The sequence below is a fragment of the Diabrotica undecimpunctata genome, chromosome 4 (genome assembly GCF_040954645.1).
Source record: "Diabrotica undecimpunctata isolate CICGRU chromosome 4, icDiaUnde3, whole genome shotgun sequence".
Taxonomy (NCBI): domain Eukaryota; kingdom Metazoa; phylum Arthropoda; class Insecta; order Coleoptera; family Chrysomelidae; genus Diabrotica; species Diabrotica undecimpunctata.
The window spans coordinates 115,508,889-115,535,556 of record NC_092806.1 but is presented as its reverse complement, the minus strand read 5'-3'; the positions used below and the strand labels follow the sequence as shown (position 1 = coordinate 115,535,556).

The following is a 26,668-nucleotide window of genomic DNA, read 5'->3' as shown; positions in this document are numbered from 1 at the left end:
GCCAATATCTCTATGGCTTGCTTTCATGCAACATGCATCTACGGTTCACCCTTGAAAAACATTACCTTTTTCGCTGTTTACATAGAGAAAAGACGTTAAAATAAAAGTAAAAGTAAAAGATTTCATTTCAATTCGATTTCCACCTTTGTTCTACACGCGTTTCGAATTATTCAACTCCTCATCAGGAACACTTGTGGAAGTTCAAAGTAAAATGAAATGCAGTCTAGTATTTGGCCATGATACTTTTAATTATTAACGACTATTAATCAACCATTAGAAACCATCTGAGTCAAAAACCAGAGGAGATTCTTAGTCTGTCAGATTAGTTGCAAAACCATATCAATTATATCTGTGAAACATGACCGTATGCTGTAGAGACGCGTAAATCTCAGTAAAAGTGTAGACAATAATAAGAATCACTAAAAAATTATTTTTTTTTAAATAAGTTATCCAAAAAAGTAAATATTAAAACGTAAAATCACTTCAAATCATAATTTCAGACTAAAAAATATAATATATAGCACATAATGAATATATAATGAATACTTAATGAATACTATATATTAAATAAAAAATAAATAAAAATTTTATTTCTTACCGCTTAAACTTTGCAATATCTTCTCCATAAACATCCCCAGTTCTTAACGCAGATATCAAATCGTCGAACTCTCCTTTATCACCGTTCTTTTCTCCCCTTTTCAAACTTAAACTTTTATTAATCGACGTTAAAATTCCTTCCCTGCTGTGCTTCCTTTCCAGTGTCAACTTTTTCAAATCTGCTTCTTGTTTGGCCCTTTTTTCCTCCTCTTCTTGGCGCCTACGCATGTTTTCGTTGTCCTGTCGTGCTTCAATGAAAGCGTTAAGGAATGTGTCGAAGATGCCGAAGAATTCGTCGGGTTGGGTGTTGCTGGGATCTTCTCCGAAGAGACGGACGGCTCTATCGAATCGATTCTAAAAAAGTATTTGCATAATAAATATTTTGGACAAGGTTTTTTTAATTATGTATTTAATTTATATTCTATTAATTTCGGCGATAGTCACACCAAGGGCTCGAGAAATGTTTAGATGAAGACCATATATAAGATATCTTAAAACTACGGCTTATGTTTGTAGCAGCAATATTTTATTTTTTTATTTCAATTTGTTTATTGATATATTATACGTTAGAACTCCTTTTAAAACCTCTTCCCATATTTTAACCCCACAAGGACTTGCTGTGATGGTGTTAAATTAACTACTATTTTGTAATACGCATACTCATGATACTTTAGAATTGATAAAGAAATAGTTAAATATACAACACTACAAAGATAATAGTATAATAAACAAAGAATAAATATATCTTAGATGGGTGGTAGTAAGTATAAATCATCAATAGGTTCATAAATTATTTATCCAGAGGCAACTTCTAAAACTGGTATGAATTTCTAGTTGAAATTGTGGAAATGTGTAAGATTACTAACTATATAAACTTTCCTCCCTACATATGAACACTTGGATTGCTGAAAACTCTAGTCTTCGTTTTTACGTCGTTATGGGACCAGATTATCAAAGACTCCGCCATTCGCTCTGTCGTAGGAGTGACAATGGGTCTCGCGACGGAGAAAAAGTTGTTTATAGTGGGCTATTATTCTCACTCGTAATGAAGTGGATATCAAGAAGGGATATTGAAAGCAACACAGTTTGCGTTTCAATAATTGTGTCTACAAACGAAAATCATGGAAAGTGTCCTCATCAGGTATTGGAGCCACTTAAGTCTTCGACGAACTGTCCTGAAATTAAATATCAGCAATGCGTGACTTCGATAACTGTTTAAATACAGCTAGATAGAAGTCTCAGGATTGACTATTGTGCACGTTTTTTAGCCATGGTGTACCAAGATTCAGATTTTTTACTAAAAGTGTGGTTCTCCGACGAAAGTCACTACTTACGCAATTTTATCAATCGCCAAACAACTCGCTTTCTTGGTTTTGAGAAGTCAGAAGTTATCATCCAGAAATGATGGCATTGCCAGCGCTTACCAACGGCTTGGCATCTCTCTGTACGCACATACTCCCACCACTAGCTACCACTACCAGTAATGCCAGTTGGAGATGGAACACCAGGAAGGATATAAAATGCAGTCGATTGCAACAGAGAACCGAGTTGAAAGGTCAAAACAGCACTACAACACCGTAGTCAAAGCTGGGAAAACTACTTTTGAGACATAGAAGAACAAGGCCCTTCTTCTTCTTATAATGCCGTGCACCTATAGTGCGTTGGCGAATTATCTTAAGGCCAGACGTCTGTCTTTTGCGGCATGCAAAAGATCGCCAGTGTTATTTATGCCTGTCCAGTTCTTTATGTTCCGTAGCCACATTTGTTTGCGACCTACTCCTATCTTGCCTACAATCTTTCCCTGGATGATTAGTTGAGGGATTGCGTATTTTTTTCCTCTCAGAATATGGTCGAGGTATCCAATTTTTTGTACCTTAATCAAATTGAGTAATTCTCTCTCAGTATTTGCCTTTCTTAAGACCTCCTCGTTTCTCACCCTATCTGTCCATGGTATGCGGAACATTCTTCGCAACGTCCACATTTCGAAGGCTTTCAACTTATTAATGGAAAATACTCTTAACGTCCATGTTTCCATGCCGTATAACAATATACCGCCGAACAAGAGCCAAATATACAAAATATTTGGAAGCTCCAAAGAATACTCAGAATGCGATGCTAAGATTCAAGAAATTCCCAAACCGATGGAAAGAGGCCCATGCCATTATGATACCTAAGCCAGGAAAAGACAGTACATTCCCGCAAAATTAGAGGCCAATAAGCTTATTACCTGTAATCAGTAAGATTGTAGAGAGAGTCATACTCAGCAGACTCCAAGTCGAAACAGATAGACTAGATATAATACGAGAAGCACAGTTCGATTTTGGATCAGAGCACTCCAGCGCGATACAAGTACTCAGATTAACAGAGTACACATCAGCTGGATTTAACGACAGGCAATATACAGGAGCTGCCTTCCTAGACGCAAGGAAGCTTCCTAGCAAAGCTTTAGATGGTCTGGCATAAAGTTTTAATTTATAAAATGAGAGGTTACGGATACAGCGGGGCAATGACGAGACTAATCTCTTCGTACTTGAGCAACCGGAGTTTCAGGGTTCGGAGCTCGGACAAGTCCTGTCCGAGCTCGGGAACCCGGAGGCTGGAGTCCCACACAATATACACATACTACGTTCCAAGAACACCAGAAACTTTACTAAGTCTATATGCTGACGACACAGCGATAGCGGCTAAACATCGAAACATAGATATATAGCGGTAAGAAACCTGCAAACAGCGTTAGACTATATCGAAGAGTGGTGTTTAAAATGGAAGATCGCTTTAAACTCTGAAAAAACAACCAGACAAACAAGTGACACTGCAAAACAACCACATCGAGTGGAAAAGCGAAGCAAAATACCTAGGAGTCATGATGGATAAAGGACTAACATTCAAAAAACACGTAGATGCCACAATACAAAAAGCAAAAATAGCAAAAGCGTCAATAAGAGGACTCGCAGGAAGAAAAAGCAAACTGCGAATGAAAACAAAAATAAAATTAATAAATAGTGTGTAATATGCAATACTACAAAAATATAATACAAGCGGCACATAACAGCAGCCTAAGAGAAGCAGACAACGTACCGAAATACGTTGCTTGCGAAAAGATTGCTATTTAGAGAATTACAACAAACCAGAGTGAGTGAAATATTGAAAGATAAATCCAGGACAAAGTTCGCGGAACTGGAGAACCATCCAAGTCACATAATGCGAGAGATAATGAGATACGCTTTAGACCGATGGAACCACAAAAGATTCAAACAACAAATAGTGGAAATAAAATAAAACCAGAGAAAATAAACCAATACACCAGAGAGAAAACAAAAATAACCGGAGAGAAAATAAGACAATAACAACAACAACAACAACAACACACAAAAGCGAATAGTTCGTAGCTCTATAAAATCGTAGACAAGGGCAACACAGTGTGTTGCGCAAAAAACACAAAAAAATTATAAAAATTACTAACACAAACCGGTGAAAACCAACAAAAAATATTAACAAAAACCATAAAAACCCGGACACGTAGGGCCCAACCCCTTGAGCACCAAGTCTCCGAACTGGTCCTAGCCCAGAGCGGAGACTTGAGGCCCAAGTAAGCAATTTTAGTTTTGCGGATAAGTCACGAAGATAGAAATAAAGTGACTAACGCTAGCATGAATTTTTATTTGGATAGGGTACCATGTTGGAGTTTTATTACCCAGGACTCCCACATGAAGTGCATTTAGCTGATAGTTGTGCCCCTATCGCGCATCAGAGTGCTATAGGGGGGAAAGGGATGGTCTGGAGCATTGGAGCGCGGTGGAGTGATTACTGTTTTTAACTCGAGTCAATACACCTCGCTCCAGTGAATTGTTACACTCGAACGAAATTTTTAGGGGTGAACATGTCCCACAGGCTGGGTTTAATTAAATTGCTAGTTTGAGAGAACCGAGTTTCAACCGAAGAACTAATCTGGTAAGAACTTCCATGCCAGACCTTTAGTATTGATAAAAGACCAACCGTTCTGGGAGTTCAAGCCGGAGTACTATTCTGATAAGAGCTCCTATCCCGGATCTTTGAGTATTAATCCTTCCTGTCTACGATCGAGGATTGATCAGTCGCCATCTGTTCCTTGTCCGTATCAAGTAGTGATCGATCGGCCACCTCTAACCTAGATTAAATATTGATTAGTCTTCCCCGAGTTCTTAAGTATTGACCAAAACATCGTTCTTTGTTCGCATGTCCAAGTATCACCAATATTTATTTTTTGCAGATATTAACAGCGGACCGCCCGATGCTTACATCCGGGGAATGTTAAAGGAAACAATTTTCAGCTCTCTAGGTCCACCAAAAACTGTACCTGAATTAAGTCAGAAGACGGTCTAGTATTTTAAGATTATGCAGCAGCTTATTTTCCAGAATATATTTCAAAATCTACCTTTATCCACCAGAAAATGTCACTCTGCTAAACGAAATTTATGAAAAGCTTTGGACCGACGATATTACGAATTTGTTTTTATAGTAACTTATATAACTGCAGAACTTACTCTTAGACCTAGATAGTCTAAATACTTACAGAGTATCTAGACCATACAAAGTAAGGAGTACCAAGAGCTACAGGACAAATAAAAATAGTCAAATCATGAATGTGTTGCTTGTGTGAGTCCATTTCAAATAGGTAAAAAGAAATAAAATTAGACTTACAATCAATTTACTTTTACTACCAAAACGACCGGTTTCGCTTTCTACACTTTGCAAAGCATCTTCAGTTCAAACGGTACAAAGTAAATTAAACGCTGAAATTATAAAAGTCCATATTAGGGTGCTGTCTTATAAAGATGAAGATCAAAAAAGGTTATAGTAATTATGCCAATATTACATGTCTGTGTTTATTAATATGCATAAAATTGATTTAGCAGATAAAGCTAAAACCCACAAATTGGTAAGAGATAATCTATTGAATTGTAATAAATTAGAAACAAACAAAATACTACTTACATGCCGAACCTACCTACATTAGCTTGTCAAATTTACCTCTTAAAATACTAGTAAACAACAAAAAACTCAATGTTTACCAGTTTCTCTCCTTAAAAATGATGTAGTGCCAATAAGACCCCTTTTTTAAAGTTATATGTCTGTTTTGACCTTTTAATTGTGTTCTGTTTGTCCCTAATTGTCCTTAATTATTTTTAGTTTTATTATTTTAACATGACATCACAATTTTCTGCCAAAACAGAAATTAAATGCCTTTTATCAAAAAAGTTGATAATTACAAGTCAAAGAAATTGCACACCCACAAAATAGTACATCTAATTTCACTTATTGTCATATAGCTGTCCTCATATTGAAAAAAATTTTCAATAAATTAACACACATTTCTAAAATATATCTCTTGAATAAATATAAATAACTTTAATAATTTAAATAATACAAAACATCACTTTCATTTAACGAAGCACATATACCTTACTCCTATTTCATTTGTTAACATATCTCCCCTCAAGAAACTTCCTCGTTAATTGTCAGACAGTTACAACATTAACCGAAGATCAACCATCATCAGCAATTACAGGATAGTTTGAACTATGTATCACGAATCAATATCTAAAAATTCTTGTACCGACATGTAAGTAGTATTTTGTTTGTTTCTAATTTATTACAATTCAATAGATTACCTCTTACCAATTTGTGGGTTTTCACTTTGTCTGCTAAATCAATTTTATGCATATTAATAAACACAGACATGTAATATTGGCATAATTACTATAACATTTTTTGATCTTTATCTTTATAAGACAGCACCCTAATATAGGCTTTTATAATTTCAGCGTTTAATTTACTTTGTACCATTTGACCTGAAGATGCTTTGCAAATTGTAGAAAGCGGATCCGGTCGTTTTGGTAACTAATTTTCAGAAGTAAATTTATAGGCTATTTAAAGACAAGCTTCGACAGTATCTGACAAATATGAGAATCAAGTATGAAATTATTTTTTATGAGATACATGTAAGAGATGGCGCGTCGTTTAAAAGTATTGGTAGCAGCCTTGTTTTAAATAATGGTATTTCTTCGTTATCATAATTCCACAATTTACACAAAACAGATCTAGCTAAATTTTCGACTTACAGCTCCAAAACCTTTTCCAAAATACAAGTTTTTGAAACATTAAAACGGAAATTGTGATTAATTTCCACAATATACCAAAATTACGGTGGATACAACAAAACAGTTAATTAATAGGAACCAATACACTACATTTTTATTTAGAGATAATTTCTGATTGGTCTTCATTATCAAATCTAGTGTTCACTGTAAAAAATAGAGAACAGAACAGTACATTTTAATTTAATAATAGTTAAATGACTTGCCGCATTTTAGGCTTACCTTCATATCTTGGTACTGATCCTCGATTTCAGCAAGTCTGCACGTAGCTGTAGCCTGAAATTCCCTCATGACCGGTACGAATTTGTCATTGGCTAACGGGCTTTGGCTTCTGTGGAATTCTATTTCACGTGCTACATCCTTCAAACCGGCTCTTAATTGGGCCATATCTTTGTTCAGTTCACCAAGTGACACTTTGGCAGCTTCGCGAACATGAGGTAGATCTTCGTCTAATCGCAGTATATCTTTGAACTAAAAAAGTTAAAAGCTATGTAGAGTACAGTCATAGTGCAGCTTCTATTTATTATAAAATATTTAGTTCTTACTAATAAAGTTTTATTACTTTTACGGAAATAAACCAATAACTTAAAAAAAATTCTAGCTTAAACATTTAAAATAGCGTAGTAATTTATAATCTAGAATATATATATATATATATATATATATATATATATATATATATATATATATATATATATATATATATAAAATGTTCGGATTATATATATATATATATATATATATATATATATATATATATATATATATATTATACTTTTTATTTTCTTTTGTTTTATTTAAATACTAGCACTTGGGCTCGTCTCAAGATATGAATACGTGAAATTAAAAATAAAAAAAAAAAAAACAAATTTATAAAACCGAACAATTTTATATTTATTATTTTATAAACCAAATTTATAACTAGTCTAAAGGATACACAAGACAAAAATTAATATTAAACACTGACAACTACAAGCTTTACTGGGACCGCACTGTGCTCACAGACCAACCAGAGGCACATAATAGACCGGATCTCATACTAGTTAATTAACTTACTAGGCAAACAACACTTATTGATGTGGCTATACTCAACACCAATAACTTACGTGTTAAATACAGCGTAAAGATCGCCAAGTATAGAGATCTAGAAATACAAATCAGGAGACAACGGAGAATGGAAAGTACCCATCCAGACAGTACTTATTATTCTATCTACTACTGGTGTTATTCCCAAAAACCCCCTAGAGAACATAAAACAGCTGGGTCTAAATGAACATCTCCATAAGGCCATGCAGAAAGCTGTACTTCTCGCGACGGACATTCAGATGTGTACGAAAATTTTTGGGAGATACTCCAGCATAGCAAGTCACCTAGGGCTCGATAACACGGAATGAATCCCACCAGAGCTCAATCCTTTTAATACCGTAGGTATCTGGGATGAGTGCGTTTTCCCCTTAGAGGGAGTGTGAGCCGTATGGCTAAATCTGGATAATTAAAAATTATCCAGCAGTTGAAAAAGCTTATTTATAAATTAAATTATCCGAGAAAACTCGCGTGCCTCCTTCAATAGTTTCTTTGACCGAATCTATCTGCAACTTTAACGCAAACATATGTTCTACGGGGAACTTATGAGAAGGCAATGTTTCTAAGATTATTAAAATAATCACGATTATATATTTGCCCACTTCGTTAACATCTGGTCTACTCTTGAATTTTGGTTTAAATATTGTAATAGTATCACAGGAAAATTGTACGAAATTGTTTGTGCTGTAATGATATAATACTTTCATTTATGACGTCCAACTTACTTGCGAGGAAAAATATGTAAATAAGATACCTCCAGAGGCCAACCAATTTTCATTTGAGTGTTCCGATCTTGATACTATCCGACGGCGGTCCGATAGATACTTAGCCTCACCGCCTGATGGCGCCATTATCGCAAGAGAAATTTACTATCGTGTAGTATATTGTCGTAGACGCCTAATGTAGTTTGGTTTTGATCGCGTGTGGGAGTAGACGTGTACGCGGAATTTCGAAAAATGGAAAAAGAGCAATTTCGGTCAGTGATTAGAAATCGTGCAATAGTTTGCAATCGTGCAATAAAAAAGTGATTGGATGCCGTGTATCGTGACTCTTCTTTTCCGATAGACAACGTGTGCTTTCTCCGGATAGCAAGTCCAACCATGAGACCACTTCAGAGCAGTGTTTGACGCTATTTACATCGCATATTCACAATCCGAAGAGTTTATGCATTGTTTTGTGACCGCCGGCTAAACATGGATCCACTGGTACACACCAGACACCAAAGAACGGGCGAAGCAGTGGACTTCACTCGGCGTACGTGCTCCGAAAAAAACGGACCTGTCGGCTGGAAAGCTCATAACCACCGTTATGAGTTCCAGGATTCACAAGGTGTCATCTACATCGACTATCTCAAGAAGGACAAAATAGTCACAGGGCTCTACTATGATGAATTATTGTGCCGATTCGACGCCGAATTGCAGAAACAAACTGTCCAATTTGGTGAAAAAAAAGTGCTCTTTAACCATCACAACGCACCCAATCACACTTCCGCCATTGTCACAAATTGGTCGAACTGGGATACAAACCGCAGCCCCATCCACGCAATTGTCAGATTTGACCCCGTGCGACTTTCTTTTTTTTTTTCAAACTTAAAAAGTCATTCGCCTGGCCGAAATTCGAGTCGAATGAGGAGCTAATCACCACCAGGGAGACCTACTTTGCAGACCTCGAGAAAACGTATTTTTCGAAAGGGTTAAAGAAGTTGGGGCATTGCTGGGTTAAGTGTATCGAGATAAAAAATGTTATTAAATAAATAAGAAAATAAATACTCATTTGTGGTCTATTTGTGTATTTCTAAGAGCCATATTATAGTTTTCAAAACTATACAGTTTCTATTTATATTAACAATTTTTGTAAGACTGACCCTGATTTTTTTTTAGTTTTAAAAATAAGTTAATTATTCGGAAACGGTGTAACGTTTCAACAAAGTATGAAATAACTGTGTTATTGTCTAAAAGTTACATATAACCAAAAGAAGCGCCAATCAAAATTCACAATTCGCCCTGTATATTATTAAATTATGAGAGCAGACACTTTTCAATGGGCATTTGAAATTCTCCTAGGGGTATCCATAATATGAGATAGGAGACAGGAGTATCTACAAATCATCATGACCTTTATTCTGTCATACCCTTAGGTATAAATTAGGTATAAAAATAGTAAGATGTGAATATTCGAAGAAGAAATATTGGATAGAAATACAAAGGTTTATAGATCGAAAAAAAAGTTAATTCAATTCTAATTTACTCACCTTCTTTTCTAAAACTTGTACTAAATAATGTAGTAATGTGGTCCCCTTCGCAGCACTTGACTTTGTATCAGACAGTCTATTTAGCGATGCTAAACGGAAGCCCGAAGCGTTACCTCTAGCTCCTCTATTCATATAGTTACCTAAGGCTAAAACTATTTCCAAAAGCTTTCGTAGCCTTCGGGATCGAGACACTTCTCGCGAAGCTTCCATCACTCCTGTTATTCTGGGTAAGATTTCGTTAAGGGTAACTTGAAAACGTTTCTTGTAGTGAAGACTTCTGAGACGTTGTTCGTAATGGGGAACCCTATAAAAAAATAATGCAGTTCAATATAATTATGTTTTTATAATGCTGACATTTTTTTCTAAACTAACAACAATATGTATCATTAAAAAATGTATAAAACGGTCTTGGCTCAATTTTTAGAAGGTAATATTTTGATTATATTACTATCTTTCTTTTGTTTAATTAAACAGTTTGGTCGTTTTCATTTTAGACTCATCAATTATTATTCTGTTAAGAAACTACTGTTGTAAAATCTCAGCGAGAAAGTTCTTAAAATATCATTAACTATTGTACAAGTATCGATATAAGCTACAAAATATTAAATTTATACAGAAGAAACAAAGCAAGACAAAAATATTTGAAAAATTCAATTAGAAACAATAATGCATATGAAACAGAGTGACTCATCAATAGGACCAAGTCGGTCTGCAAGCAATTTAGTACGAAAATAAACATTAAGAAATTCAAAGTGATGTCAATCCGAAAAAACCAAAATGTACAATGCACAATAAACAAAATGCACAATAACGGGCACATTTTAGAACAGATCAACAAGTTCAAGTACCTTTTTTTCTCTCTTAGGGTGGAAATTTCTAAAAACCGTACCAGGTTAACCCATCTGTAGGGATGGCTGGTGTGTGTTGGATTCAGGGTAGACGAGTACATCCGAGCCCATTTTCCCTACGAAAAAGGAGGTCCTGTAAACAGATGCCTTCCTGTTATCCTGCCTACCAACTACTCGTAAAACCACCCTCTCCTACTTGTGCGCAGTTGACTGCCGCACGTACCATACTTCGAAAGTGCGATGGCCGGTGTAATGCTGACGACACTATCGGAGCACTACCTTCTCTTATCTATATCTTACCTCTGTCGTTGGTCCGGCTGGTATATCTCTTCTTCTTTCTTTCTTTTTAATTACTGATTGAATGTATTTATGTACAGTATTCCATCCCTCCTTACTTCTAGTCATTTCACGATCATCTATCTCACAGTTACAGGGTTCATACATATTTCTCTATACATTCTGTTTCTCTCCACTGTCCATCTATTCCACTCCAGCATTGTGTGAGTAAGAATTTCAGAGTATTCACAGTATACGTATTTATCTGTATCTGTCTTTCTGAACCTATGAAGATATGTCCTAAAACATTCATGTCCTGTAAGCACTTGCGTCAGAAAGTAATCGAGTTGTCTATGACTACAGTCCATCCAGTCCCTTAGGCTCGGAATCAGCATCTTGATCCAGTGAGCAACATCTTCCGAATTGTTCCACTCTTTTTACCATCTTTCTTTTGATCTTTCTCTTTCTCCCTTTTTTATGGCTGCTGTCAAATATTCTCTTCTCTCATAGATATGTTTCCTTTCTACTGCTAACACTTGCAGAGGAACACAACCCGTGATAGTCCACAAGGCAGCCGCAGATACAGTCCTGTAGGTGTATGCTACTCGCAACAGACTTGTTCTGTCTACTCGTATCATGAACCCCTTGTAGGTCGGTATCTCTATCGCCTCACTCTAGACTGGTGCTGCGTAAAGGATTGCAAAGGATATTGCACAACACCGTGTAAGGTCCTCCTCTTTTCTTAATTGGGTCCTCCAATGTTAGGCATGTATATGCTACCCCATCCGCCATATTTTTGTAGTGTCATTCCCAGATATTTGACGCTTTTCTTTGATTTTAGTTGTACCCCTGCAAATTGTAGTTCCATCCCTTATCTTTTCCGTTTACCCTTTAGAATAATGGCTTCGGTCTTCTTTGCTGCGAGTTCTAGTCCTTGATCTGTCATCCAGTCTTTCACGACGTTGTCAGTATGTATTGCCCGAAATCGGAGATCCGGCTCATCCCGCGCTATTATCAGCACAGCGAGGACATCTGCAAAAGCGAAGGGGGTTTCACCTTCCCCATATTCGCAGTTCATGACCCTGTCTAAGGTTCAAGACCGATCTCTGTAGGACTCCAGCCGTTACGTCAACGAGCTGCCCTTCTCAACCATGATCTTTCTCTCAAAAAGATATTCCGCCATCACATCACTCAGATAGTTAGGATACTCCCTCTCTTCCAAGTTCATGTATCTGGGATGTTGGATCGATAGCAGCCTAAATCGAGATAAGATCGAGAATAGAACTAGCCAGAAAATCTTCTGAAAAAATCAAAAGACTGCTATGTGATTCTCGAATAAAACTCAAAATTCGATTACGTCTATCAAAATCCTACGTCTGGTCGACTCTTCTCTATGCAGTTGAAACGTGGACCCTTAAAATATCAATCGTAAATAAATTGGAGGCCTTTGAAATGTGAAAATACTGAAGAATCATCAATACTTCATAGACATCGCATACCCCAGATGAAGAAGGCCACACACAGAAATAATAAGTACCAATATACTCAACTAACAGTGAAATGAAATATCGAAGTAAAGAGAGGACTAGGAAGGAAAAGACTATCATGGCTAGGAAACATCTGACAATGGATAGTGCTACATTTTGAACAGCTCATAAGAACAGGCGGAGACAGAGAAGAGTTTGTAATTGTAGTAGCCAACCTCAATTGAGGAGAGGGCATTCAAGAAGAAGTAGGCACCGAATACCACTCATGACAAGAATTACATTTAAACCGATTGAATATCGAATTTAAACAAGCTTCACTGGTCCACCGAAAACAGTTCAACCTGAAATTTCGAACTATTTAATTAAGTTAAATGGCACATTAAATTTTGTGAAAATGCAGAAAGAAGTCGATTTTTATTCCACGGCTGAAAAAGCTCTCGTAGATCAAAGAAAATCTTCCGATTTTTTAAATATTCTGTAGGCATGGTATTAGCATCTGAAAGAAAACAAATTTTAACGAGGCATGTGCTATACATGTGTTCATAGAAAAAAAATTACGATTTTACTACACTCACTATCAATCCCAATTTCCTGTTGGCTGCAGCAATAATGATTTCCTGTGGCGTTTCACCACGCTTAGTTTTTGCTTTTAGGTTTTCATTTTGATCTATTAAATATACTATATAATACTAATAAACCTGTCCTACACCCAAATTTCTTGAGTTGGAGCAGGTTGTTACAGTAACAATTTGTCCATTGAAAATAGTAACAACCTGCCCCAGGACGCCATATTAAAAATAAATTGTAATTAGTCATCAATCCCAAATATTTAATCTTGTACGTATAGACAATAATTAAGCTAACAGTCGATAAAATATGATGTGAAAACAATAAGTTACATTTCCTTTAAAAAAAAACCAGCAAAAATTTAAACAATGTCGGAAAAATTACTGAGTGCTTCTAAAAACACAAAAATAGTCGGTCTACGTCAGAGCCTTAAACCACACTAACCAAAATTCGTTAAGATGTAGTAAGGTATGCACCGCAGTGGCTACGCCGAGTTAAAGGTGCTGCCATCTCCTTAAGATAATTAAGTTGATTAAAATTAAATGTAACAACCTGCCCCGTGTAACAACTAACCCCGGTCTCCCCTACCTATTATCTCATAAAAATGAAGTGAATATGAAAAGAAATTGCACTTATTCTTTGGAAGTTGTTCCTTGCTGTCCATACTTGTTTTTTATCAAAACAATTACCTTTTTATCAGTCATCATTTGTAAAGACAACATAATGATTCGATTACCTGGTGTTAGGGCGTATCACTGAAATTTCTTTGTATAAGGCAGAAGTAACCATATATTTTTTTTTTGTATAAAACAGTATTCATGTTTATGTATAAATGGGCTCTGGATCAAAGAGTATCTTTTTTTGATAATTTAGTCTTACTATAATTTCCTTTATTTCACTATTTTCTCTAACTTAGTGAGAAAATATTTTAAACAAATCAGACTCAACGATTGGTATTACAACCCCAAAGATATATTGGCTATTACATATCTCCCTAACCTGCTGCTTCTGTGGTACACTACTGCTGATGTAAGTTTAAAAAAAAATATTGATTTGCTATACTTACTTAGATATTTCATAGAGGAATCTATCAGCTCGGGCCAACGAGTCAATTTCATCGCTGTGTTCTTCCAACAAAGCGGCTTCTTCAGAACTCGGTGTAAATTTCAACAGCTGTTCAACCATGTCCATAGGAAGTTGTTCCTTGCTGTCCATACTTAATATAGCTTTGGTTATGTCTTCGTCGGACATTTTTAGTTTAGAAAGAAGAATGGTACAGTTTTGAGCGCGCCTACTATCTATTACTGATAATATTTTTGTACGGTTCTTTCCAAGTTGGCGCAGGTCTTCGATTGATCCATCGTTCTAAAAATATAAAAATAGTTATTTTTAATCAACAAAAGTGTATACCTATTTGCCTACTTATTAGAAGCCTGCGTAAGGAGTTCCATGAAAACGCGGTTGGCATAATGGAATGAAATAAATTTATACTAACTAAACGTTGACTGGCGGCAGCTAGAAGATTTAAAATAATATATACTAATACTGTGTCCAGAAGCAAACATTAATATGTCCAATCCGATATCTCCGATCGGTGCTCGCCGAAATGAACCATGTGTTGCAAATGTACATCTGTATCAAATGTTTCGATGCAAAAATACACACTGGAGATTGAAAATCAGTGTCTACAAAACTATTGTCAGACCAATGGATGAGAGATAAGGGTGATGATAGAAAACACAAAAAGAAAGCTGGAAGTCTTTGAAATAAAAGTCCTAAGGAAGATATTTGGACCTATTAACGAAAACGGAGTATGGAGACGGAGGTACAACCATGAAATCCACCAACTGTTCAAAGAGGCTCCGATCTTAGAATTCGCTGAAGTTCAAACTTCGAATGGACTGGTCATGTAGTGAGAATAGAGACCGAACGATTACCGAAAAGAGCCCTAAATAATAAAATCCAGGGCGCAAGAATAAAAGGAAAGCTATGGAAAAGGTGGAAGGATGAAAATAAATTATTATTGGCACGTGTTTAGTTTTATACTAATTAAGTGTAGCGTTAAACTAATTCATTATTTAGCTTACAGCTAAATAATCAATTAGTAACAAGTTATTCTCAGATTCTACGATCTAGCTTGGTAATTGGTGAACACAAATTGTAATCTGACACCTTCTTGTGCTTAAATCTATACAGTCTATATAATATCCTCTGACTTTAGATGTGATAGGCGTAATAAGTAGAAAGCGTGACAAAACGAACTTCAAGTGGGCAGATGTGGCTATAAAATTGATATAAAATAAGATCGGCGCTTAATAAGTGCAAGCAGAAGTTGAACTGTATGTAATAGACAACTTGAAAAGGTAGAGAAAATTTTTTATAATAAGAGCTTCTTCTAAGACTACGTAACTAAACGGTGTATAATATGTATTATAAATCATCACTCAGACAATCATGAAGCGATCATGTCATGGAGCCAGAGTAAAAGTTCCAAATTTAATTATAAAATCCAGAACGGAGATTACGGATGCTGTAGAAGTAATTGATCACACATGAAATGGAACTGGACCTAACACGTGAAGAGAATTACTCTCGCCACATGGTCTGGTCCATATAATTATATAATATACATACAGTTCGTCCCAAACCCTTCTTTCAGTGCATCATAGTTGATCGAATTCTCTCTAACACATTAAGCTAGAGGTGACAGAAAAAAAACGTGAGTCTGTGATTATTATACATAGACCTTAGAAAATTATTTAACGGATGTATAATTGGTTGGAGTTTAGAATACGCTAAATAGATATCCAATCAATGATGCGCATAAATATAATTTGACGCAGATTGTCTCGATCGTGACAGTACTTTCACAATGTCAACTGATAAAATGATAATTGTCATTCCAGGTTAGTATTATCAGACATTTTACAGTGAAAATTTAATTTTATATTTATTGTCATAAAAATATTTTAAATATGCCGAGATATATCGAGAAAAAACAAAGACTAATATTAAAATTATTAAATTATTTTCAATTAGAAAAAGAGAGATTACGATCCTTCAACTGTCAAATTTAACTAAAATGTCATGCAATAATTCTCGACATTCTTAAAATCCTATATGACGTCAGAATTAGTGAAGCACTGAAAGAAGGGTTTGGGACAGACGTCTATGACTCAGGTACAATATCATTCTGCAAATATAAAATATGTAGTATGATACCTATAGGTTACTTACCGTAACACCATTCTTTTGATATGCACAAAATAATTTATCAATATTATCCAATTCCATGGTATTATATAATTTACTATCATCGAGTTCGTTCCAGATAGTACCGTTCAACTTAGCATCCGGCAATTTAGACCAGTTGAAGCTTTTTAGGGGGTTAGAAGGTTGAGGAATATTCTTCTTCTGTATTTCGATTTTGAGCGGTTCCGCTGGAGGTGCCATTGGGGCACAAGGTGGTGGTGGAGGACCTGGTGGTCCCGGTGGTGGTGGTGGAGGAGCTAGAGGTGGCGGTGGAGGAATTGAGGAAATGAATTCGTTTTTGCATTCGACGGTGGAAGGTTCCAGAGCTTTGTTGAGACTGATCGCTTTGGCGTCGTCAGGTATAGAACCAGAGTTGACTAGAAGTTCTAATCGGTGACGTTCACCACGCTCGGACAGCACTTGTCGATCGAGATCAGCTGCTTTATATTCTAATTCACTTAACCTAAAACATACATGTAAAATTTATTTAAATCGTGTAAAATGCTTTTTACAATATATAGATATATGTTTTAAATGTTGGAGTATAGTGAGCTGCAAATTGTAAGAGGTGAATAACTCCAAACCTTTATGCAGTTTACCTTAATTAGAAAGCGATGATTAACAAATTAAGAACAAGAGATTATGACCTCTAATACATTACAATATTTAAGGTATATTATCTACATAAATTTAGTTTAGAAAATAAGTTAATTAAAAACGTACAGCCGATACTGAAAAAAAAACACATTAAATAAATTTTGGGATTTCGTTAAGGAACTTCAGGTTATTGACGTTATGACAAGTCATGGAGTTTTTAAAAAATGTTCAACTTTCAACACTCTATAAAATTGTAAAATAAAGATCAAAATAAACAAACAAAAATCATTGCTGGAACCCATGTGACATACAATATAGGTATGTATGCCAAAAACAATTTTCTCACTTTAAACAAATTGATGTGTAAATTATTTTTTAGTAGTAAATTTATTCAATATGTCTATCATAAGAAAATTAAAAGGAATAAATATTGAAAGTACAAAAATAAATAACTCATATTTACAGATGATACAGAACTACAAACCTTTTTAAAGGAACCTTGACAACTATATATTGGGACAAATTAAAATATATAACAAATTCAAGTGTTCGACTGTTAAATGTCATAAGAATTATCACAATATGTAAAAATTAGTGACAACTAAATAGTAGGACAGTATGAAGAATGATACTAAGACAACAAAATCACGCCACGCCTATGAATAATACTGGCTCTCTTTTCTGTCACTACGTCACCGAACGACAAAATGTGAAATGTTTTATTTTACTTTGTGTTTGTTATGCAATTTGCGTAAGTGAATATAGTGCTAGATTAGCTTTTCAGAATTAAATTTCTTAAATATAATTAGAAGTCGATTGCGCTTTCAATATTTTAAAAATGGCAAACTGTGCGATAGCTGGTTGCAATAGCAATAATAACAAAAAACTAAAAAATCTATCAAAGTGTCGATTTTTAAAAATTCCTGAGAAAAAAAATCCTTACCAAGATTTGGGTTGAGAAATACATGCAAAAAGAAAAATAAACGTTGTTACAGCAAGTGTATGCTCAAAGCATTTTACTGAATCTGATTACCAGCTGAAAGAAAAATTGCTGGGTTATCCAGAAACAAAATGGAAACTAAATCCAGAAGCTACACCTAATGCTTATTAACCAACTGAGAATACTTCTTGTTCCGCATCACAATCTAATAGAAAACACCGGGCAGAAACAAAAAAAAGAAGACAACTAGTCGAAAATATATTGGATAATAAGTGTACTTACAATGCCAGAAAAAATGTTTATTGATTTAATTTATTACATTCTAGTATATAAAGCAGTAATATCCAAAGACAACCCAGTGGAAAAAATAAAGTCAGAGGCAAATGTGGAAGAAAGAATTTTTACTAAAGGTCAGTTGCGAAAATTAAAAACTAGAAAGCAAATTCAATGGTCCATTGAAGACGTGGCTTCAGCAGTTTCCCTGTATGCAAGAGGTCCACGATCTTATCGTTTATTACGTAAACGAGGGTACCCTCTACCTGAAATTCGTACCTTAACAAGATGGACGTCCAATGTAGATATTCGTCCAGGTAAACATTGTCAAAATTTATTTAAATTATGTACATTTCTAACAAGCAAATATTTTTTCTAGGAATATTGAAAATAATTTTGAGGCTAATGAAAAATTATGGGCTAACAAAACAGGAAAAAGCCTGAATAATTATTTTTGATGAGATGAAAATTCAAACGTTTGAATATGATAAAAATCGCGATATTATTCTGGGACCTCATAAATATGTTCAAGTTGTTACGGCCCGGGGTATTTGCCACAAATGGATGCAGCCTATGTTCTATGATTATAATCGACCAATGCTAAAAGAATTATTATTTGAAATAATCGACAGTTTGAAAAACATTGACTATCCGGTTTATGCTACAAACTCAGCTTTGGGTGGCAGTAATCGAGGTTCGTGGAAAGGGTTAGATATTTCTGAAAACAAGCCCTGGTTTGAAAATCCAACATCTGGAAATAAAATTTATGTACTCCCAGATGAACCACATATGATAAAATTGTTTAGAAATCATTTTTTGGACTCTGGTTACGTTTTAAATGGAAAATTGATAAATGTCAGACCGACAGTCGATTTGTTCAAGTATACAAGACGCGTTGATTTGAATATTGTTCACAAAATCAGCGAAAAATTTTTAACACTGAAGGAGCTCCAACGCCAAAAAGTTAAGTTGGCAACAAAACTGTTTTCATACACTGTTTCTAGGACACTAACTAGATTGGGATCTTTGGAAAAATTCGAGAATAACATCAATTGGCTAGAATGTGCTGAAATGATAAAACAAATTAATGACTGGTTTGATATATTCAATTCAAAAATTCAATAAAAAGACATCATATTAAAGTGTACGGAACATCTTTAAATGAGCAAAATATTATTTTAGATAAAATGGAAAATCTTGTGAAAAATATTCGTACATCCACTTCAAAGTCTTTACTGCTCTTTCAACATAGTATTATAGTTAGCATTATATCTTTGCAACTACTCTTTCTGGATTTAAAAAATGACTTCAATATCAGTATATAACAACATACATTTTAAATCAAGATTCTTCTTCTTCTTCAAGTGCCCTCTCCGTTACGGAGTTTGGCAATCATCATTGCAAATCAAGATTACTTAGAGTCTAATACGGGCGTTTGGAGGTTTATATGATCATCCGTCTCCCTTGCAATTTAAATACCTTTTTGGTAATTTTATTATGAGCCGGAATGTTGAAGTTATTTCATAATCAGCCAATGTAAGTAACGTACCAGAAACAAAAACACGTTGCTTCAAAACATGAAAGCAGGAAGCTATTTAAATTTAGATTATTATGACAATGACATAGACGATTCGGTGATGACAACCAAACCACTTTTTAGTCAATTGAATCTTCCAATAACTTCAGAAAATGAAAACCATCAGACAGATTTTGAAATAGAAGAGTTGTATTGGGATGGACTAGAAAATTTAGCTGGCTTTATAGCTTTCAAGCTATGACATAAGGAGAGTTTGGGCAATCCTAAAAATAGTAAGACTTTGTTTTCACGAGTCATCTATCAGACGGCGGTTTGGTGAAGCCTTCAGAAACATTACTTATGAAGTGTAATGAACTATAAAACATTGTTTGCCAATTCGATGGGGCCACTATTAAAGTTGGCATCAAAAATCTTTATTGGAAAGATCAGGTCGTGTTCAAACATCTGATGATGTGAAAAAACTATTTTTTAGATGTCGGATTATTTTCGAATGCGAGTTTTGAATTAAAAGTTGAAACAAAAGTCTAAACTCAAAAAAGTAAAATAAATCAAATATATTATGTAATATTGTTTTTGTAATTTTAATACTTTTTGAAATTTGAGTTTTTATTTTTTCTTAAACCACTTTTTTATTTGACGCGGTTTAGTTAAAGTGCCGTATTTTTCTGCATATTATATAGATCTCTCTTACATTTTTGCAATAAGATTTGTTAGTACAATACATATTTGTACTATTTTACTAGTATGATTATAATTCATCAAAGTATAAACTAAACAATGTAACGGACGGACGACAATTTCAATTATTTAATAACACGACAATGTATAAAACTCTATGCAAAAACGGTCGAAGAAATATCCTAAGGCAAATTACAGCTGAATGGAATAATGAAACTGGATTAAAGTTGTTAAGGAAATGTTGTAGCAAGTGGGTACAGAAATCTGGATTTAAATTAATTTATATTTAAATGGGAATAAGCCACAATTAAAGGTTAAAATACGTTTATTGACGTTTCAATTTCCACTTCGGAAATCGTTCTCAAAATACAAACATTAGTAAATTTACTAATGTTTGTATTTTGAGAACGATTTCCGAAGTGGAAATTGAAACGTCAATAAACGTATTTTAACCTTTAATTGTGGCTTATTCCCATTTAAATATAAATTAATTTAAAATGCCACAAGAAAATAGCTTCAGAACAATATCTGGATTTAAGTTTTACAAAAAGGTTGAATAACAGGTAAAAATTTAAAATTATACTCGTAGTTTAAAAAATTATATTTTCGTCTGGGCAAAGGAGAAGCTACTATTAACAGCAGAATAAAAGCAACCCAGGCTCATGTGAGCAAAATATAAACTTTATTGGTCGGTAGAAGATTAGTCTCGAGTAATTTTTAGCGGCGAATCAAAATTCGCCGCATGTCTTACATTAAAACCATTATGAGAAGAAAAAACAACCTATCAACTATCTGAATGATGCATGTATTTCAGTTTGTTCCAATATATAGTTGTTATGGCTCGTACTAACGATAGGTTGCTGGGATTAAAATATTTTTATCGAAGAGATTTGAATATCTTGAAGGACATTAGGTAAGTATAAAATATAAAAAAACAGTTTTTTCCCTGAAGATGTCAAGAGGGCTACTAAAAACTGGATTTATAAAGCACAACATCGAGAGCAGTGGAGATAACTCTGGGAGACCTATATTTAGAAGTAGGCGGTACAGGCTGTTTAATGATATTGAATAATGTACTTTTGTTTTATTAAACTCTAACTTTTATTTTACTAAACTTACCTTTGCCTTGTTTCGATATGAGAGCTAGTTTCCTTTTCTAATCTTTCTTTTATTCTAGATAAACTAGTTTCCAGATCCTCTTTCTCCTGTGTTCTATGATCTAATTCTTGTTCCTTTTTGGCCAGTTTATTTGACATGTCAACATTTTCCTTCTCTAGCTCTCCAGCTTTTTTTCTAGCTGCCACAAGCTCTTCTTCTTTGGCCAATAAATGAACAATTTCCTTGACGTTTATGTCTATTGGACATACATCTGGGTTTTTAACGGTCTTAGCTTCTTCTGTCTGCTGAAGTACGATCTGTTGTACAATTCTATCAAATAACAACCAATGTTGAGGATATGATCCATAGTCGAGTGGTAATAGAAGACAATGTTCTAATAATGATAAGAGATGCGGATATGCGGCGGTATGAGATAGTTTCTTCCTAATTATCTCGAACATTGAAGTGGCACTTTTCGTATCTACATGCTCCTGTTCAAATTTCCTGGCCAATTCCTTCTCGTCTTCATTTCGAACTATTTCGAAAAAGTCTAAATGTCTATTTAAAGTTTCGTTCTCGTGGCCCCTAAGTTTGTCAATGATTGGCTGAATTCCTAGCATTAGGAATTCGTACCTGAGATGTAGACGAAATTCGAGGTTTTCTTGGCCTTGACCATAGTTCAATACTGCATTTACGAAGGACATAATGGCGGTTTTTAAATTCACTTCATCTCGGTATACACCTAAAAATGAATTAATCATTATTTTATGGATTATCGATTGTTGGATTATATATTTATGTATGTAACATGAGAAACAAATATATATAATATATATATATATATATATATATATATATATATATATATATATATATATATATATATATATATATATATTTAACCTAGAGCTAAGATTAATACTATTACAGGAATAAATACTAAACTCAACAGTTCTCCGGGTTGAACCGCGTCGATTATCATTGCCCCGAGCTTTCGACATCCTCTTCGATGTTTTCTTTAGGGTTTCGAGGTCTCAGTCTCCCGAGCCCACAGACACTACTACACTGATCACTTATCAATGCATTACTGGTGCTGGAAATAGAGGACGGGTCATTTATACTGTCGATAGTGACGTGGTTTGGGCGGAGGTTAGCGTAGAGGATTGGCGCGAACATTTCTGACAGTACAATTTTGATTGACGGGTGGAGCGGACGGTAATTTTTTTTTGAGAGGTCTCCTAGTCGAAGGTATGCCGTATGCCGTCATCTCTGTTATTGAGACAATTCAGCCTCAATTTCTATGGCTTCTCGGATAATTCTTGGTTTATAGAAGTGGATGGGGTTTGTAGAAGCCCCCGTAAATTCGAACCTAATACAACTCATCACAGAACCTACTAGATTTAGAATTAATAACCAACGAACGAACGAATATTAACGACGAACAGCTGATTTCATCTCTCGAAGTCAGTTCTCTTATAGGAAAGTCAGATCATGCAGTTATAACAGCTCACATCCAGTTCAATCAAATACTACCTCTCAAAAATAATATTGTAACATATGCTCCCACCGACTTTTCTGAAGTTAACACTGAACTCTCTCAAATCGACTGGCATTTATTTTTTGCAGACTTTAACGACCCTTGTTAATATGCACTGCATTTCTCGATGCCGTCCACAATATAATTATTTCTACAAATACCACTCTGGCGGAAATTTAAACACATCAGGCTTCTCAGTGATTTCAAAAACTACAGCAAATTTTCAAATAATTTACAAACATCTCTAAAACTCTAAGAGAAAATTTTGAAGCAGGTGTTATTGAAAGTGGTAACATTAAAAAAGTCTACAAATATATACGATCCTCCTTGACGTCTAAAATTTCCATTCCTTTACTTCAAAAACCCAACCGGACTTTATGCTCTTCTGATAAAGAGTCTTCCGAAATTCTCTCTTTAGCATTTTCACAGTTTTTTACTAAAGAATTGAATGATGGCTATCTACCTACTAGTAAGTATTATCGTGTTGACGCATTCTTATGGCAAGTTGAAGTCACAATGGATAATGTCAAACAACACACTTAAACTTCGCACGCTTCACCTCGTTTAGATGGTTTAACACCAAGACTGTTAAAAAGATGCGCAGACACGCTTGCAATAACTTAAAATTAATTATGCAAACTTCTTTTATCCAGAATTCCTTACCCCCTAGTTAGAAATTAGCATCCCTATTTTTAAAAAAGGCAACACACTCGACCCCAACAAATATTATCGTCCGATTAGCTTGTTGCCAGTAGTTGGAAAACTCATGGAAGCGCTTATTTCCGAGAAGATGACCAAATTCATTCTCCAGGAATATATTATTTATTGGACTATGTTATTTATCTAGATTTTTTTAAACCTTTGACCATGTTCCTAAGCGCAGACTTTTACATAAGTTAGGATATTACAAATTTAGAGTTGGTGAGTCTTACTCACAAGACGGTTTAGTGCAAGTGGAGTGCCTCAGGGTTCTGTCCTTGGACCTCTGCTTTTTACGGTTTATACCAGCGATGTCCCTTATTATTCATTTCAATGCAGATATTCTGTAAACTTTGTTGGGAAATGTTTACCAAGAAGCTACTCAAATTCCTTTGAGACCGAGAAAACCTTCTTATGCAGAGGGACATAGTATGGCTAACTTAACTTCTTTTGAACTTCGCCGACAACGTGAAGATTTAATTACCCCATTTAAAATATTAAAATTCAATTTCGGAAATCTCGATGAAATGTTTACCAAAAATCAAGATGAACGCCTCACAGGTCACCGGTTTTAACTTAAAAAAGAGAACATTTTTACAAAATCAAGACAGAATTTTATATTACTAATATAAAGTAAAATATATAATTTATAATAATAATATCTCCTATAAAAAAATTTAAATACTGAGGACAGAGTATCTTACGGAAAAACCAATTTATACCATATATTGGAGCCTAAAAATTTTGCGCAACCATAGCCCTACATTAAACTCTACACACACTCTCTAAAGATAAGTCTTAATAAGGTAATAGCTACGACAAGACCTAAAAGTATGAAGCTTACCTGTTGACCTGTCTAAATCGTTCACTATCCCTTGAAATCTCGTCCTTTCGAATGCATATTTTTGATAATGCAGCATAGCGTCCAAAACTTTCTTGTGCCCTCCGGAAACCAAACATACTGCGCCTAAAATCTCCAATGCTGCTATCTTTGTCTTAATATTTTCCGTACTTAACGATTGAGCAATTGTGTTAATACTTGTGGGATGCGCCAATACGTGAGCTCTTCCCGTCGAATTGTTCATAAGAGCTTTAACACAACCAATGATACTTGTGTGAATAGAACTTTGGGCCGTGAAATAATCCATTCTCTCCAGGCATTCTAATATAGCTAAGAGACCGTCTAATTCGATGAATTTTATCACAAAGCTGTGCGTAGATGTTCGCAACGCAGTCTTCAGCCCATCTATTTGTTTTGTTCTAGATCTAACTTCCTCATCTGTATTTGTTTCTGGATATTCTAACTAAAAAGGTAAAGTTAATTAACAAAATATTCAATAAAAAATTAGTTTTCGTAAAAAATATACATGGAAGTAGTTTAAAAATAGAACAAAAGATCAATAGTATGTGGTCTATGTCATTTTTGATTAGCTTACAAAGAGATAGAAGAATCAGACTGAACCAAAGACATCCTATCTTTATTACCTTATACATATGTATGGTAATAAATATTTTTATATACAAGAAAATTGCATGACCTAAGACTATTTTCAATATGTGATTATAACATACATTATAAATGTATATAAGAAGCAGTGGCGTGCGGTTACATTTGGGAAGGGGAAGCGATTCAATAAGGGTACAAAAAATAGTTTCTTACGAGGGTCGAGATCAAAATATATACCTACTTAATAGGTATATACCTATTATTTTACTATGTGTTAACTTATAATGACTAAAACTAAAAACGATAAAAAATTACTTTTAAAAACAATGGTTTCTTTAAATTTAAAAAGATGAGATCTATACAAAATTGTTTTTATATTCCTAGGCATTTTCCACAATACACAACTTTCAACAATATGAGACTTATTTACACTTGAAGTCTATTTTCCTATCAACCAATGCAAATTTTTTCGCAGGTTTTTTGATAATTGTTTAATGCAGTTTTTTCAATGGATAATAGGCTTAACTTCTAAAGTCTAAATTTCCTTGATATTCGTTATACACCCTATTCTTGTTTAATTTGTTAACAAGATATTTCCTCTTCTGATGTTCATTCCAGTTAGTATTTGCTCTTCTTCTTTTTCTGGTGGCTATCGTTTCTGAATGTTGACGGGATATGACGGCTATCTTTACATTGTTTGTCGCAACGCGAAACAGCTCATTTGTAAGCGTGTTATACATCTTGCAAATTTTAATTGTACCAATTTTTTGCAAGATTCCGTGGAACTGGTATAAGACGTTTTGTATTTAAGAAAACCTCCTTAAGTCCCGGTTTACTGTTTTTGGTTGATATATTTATTTGTTTTGAATTAAATAATTGATTTCTAGACTGAGACTGAAGTCTCAAATATTGGTAATTTCTTCAAACTGTATATCCTTTACGACCTTGAATTTGCCTTTTGTATTATCCAGTTTCAGTGTATCGTCTTATTATAAGACAAACAGTCAATTGATTGATATTCAATATTTATGTATTATCTTCTTGTCCATGCCCTTATGAAATAAAAATAATTTAAACACGTTATAATATTTATATGAGGCATATTGCTCTAAAACTGTACACATGAGTGGAAAAGCAGTGATGCCATTCTGGCGTTTACACTTGGAAAATTCAAGTATAAATAATTCATTGTTTTGTTCCGTCACAGCACATTATGCCAAGTTATTACTTTTTATGATTATGGCTTTACTTTAAACAATACCTACTCCTTTATATTCTTTTATCTGTAATAAATTGCAAAATACGTAAAATACTCCAGTGAACCATATTTAGCAACAAAATCACAAAAGCTTCAAAGAAAGAAA

The 26,668-nt window shown here is 34.5% G+C and overlaps 1 protein-coding gene across 5 annotated transcripts in view; it reads right to left on the bottom strand.

The window, feature by feature from the left end:
• DAAM (disheveled-associated activator of morphogenesis-like protein) overlaps window positions 1-26,668 on the bottom strand; it is a 524,757-nt gene that overhangs the window by 8,486 nt on the left and 489,603 nt on the right. For all 5 annotated transcript variants that reach the window (XM_072530050.1, XM_072530049.1, XM_072530048.1 and 2 more), the window contains 7 exons: window positions 24,702-25,161; window positions 21,643-22,363; window positions 16,484-16,961; window positions 14,313-14,611; window positions 10,069-10,372; window positions 6,957-7,205; window positions 599-951 (listed from right to left, as the gene is read on the bottom strand). In XM_072530050.1, coding sequence (XP_072386151.1) covers window positions 599-951; window positions 6,957-7,205; window positions 10,069-10,372; window positions 14,313-14,611; window positions 16,484-16,961; window positions 21,643-22,363; window positions 24,702-25,161 — 2,864 coding nt within the window. The remainder of the gene's footprint in view (window positions 1-598; window positions 952-6,956; window positions 7,206-10,068; window positions 10,373-14,312; window positions 14,612-16,483; window positions 16,962-21,642; window positions 22,364-24,701; window positions 25,162-26,668) is intronic.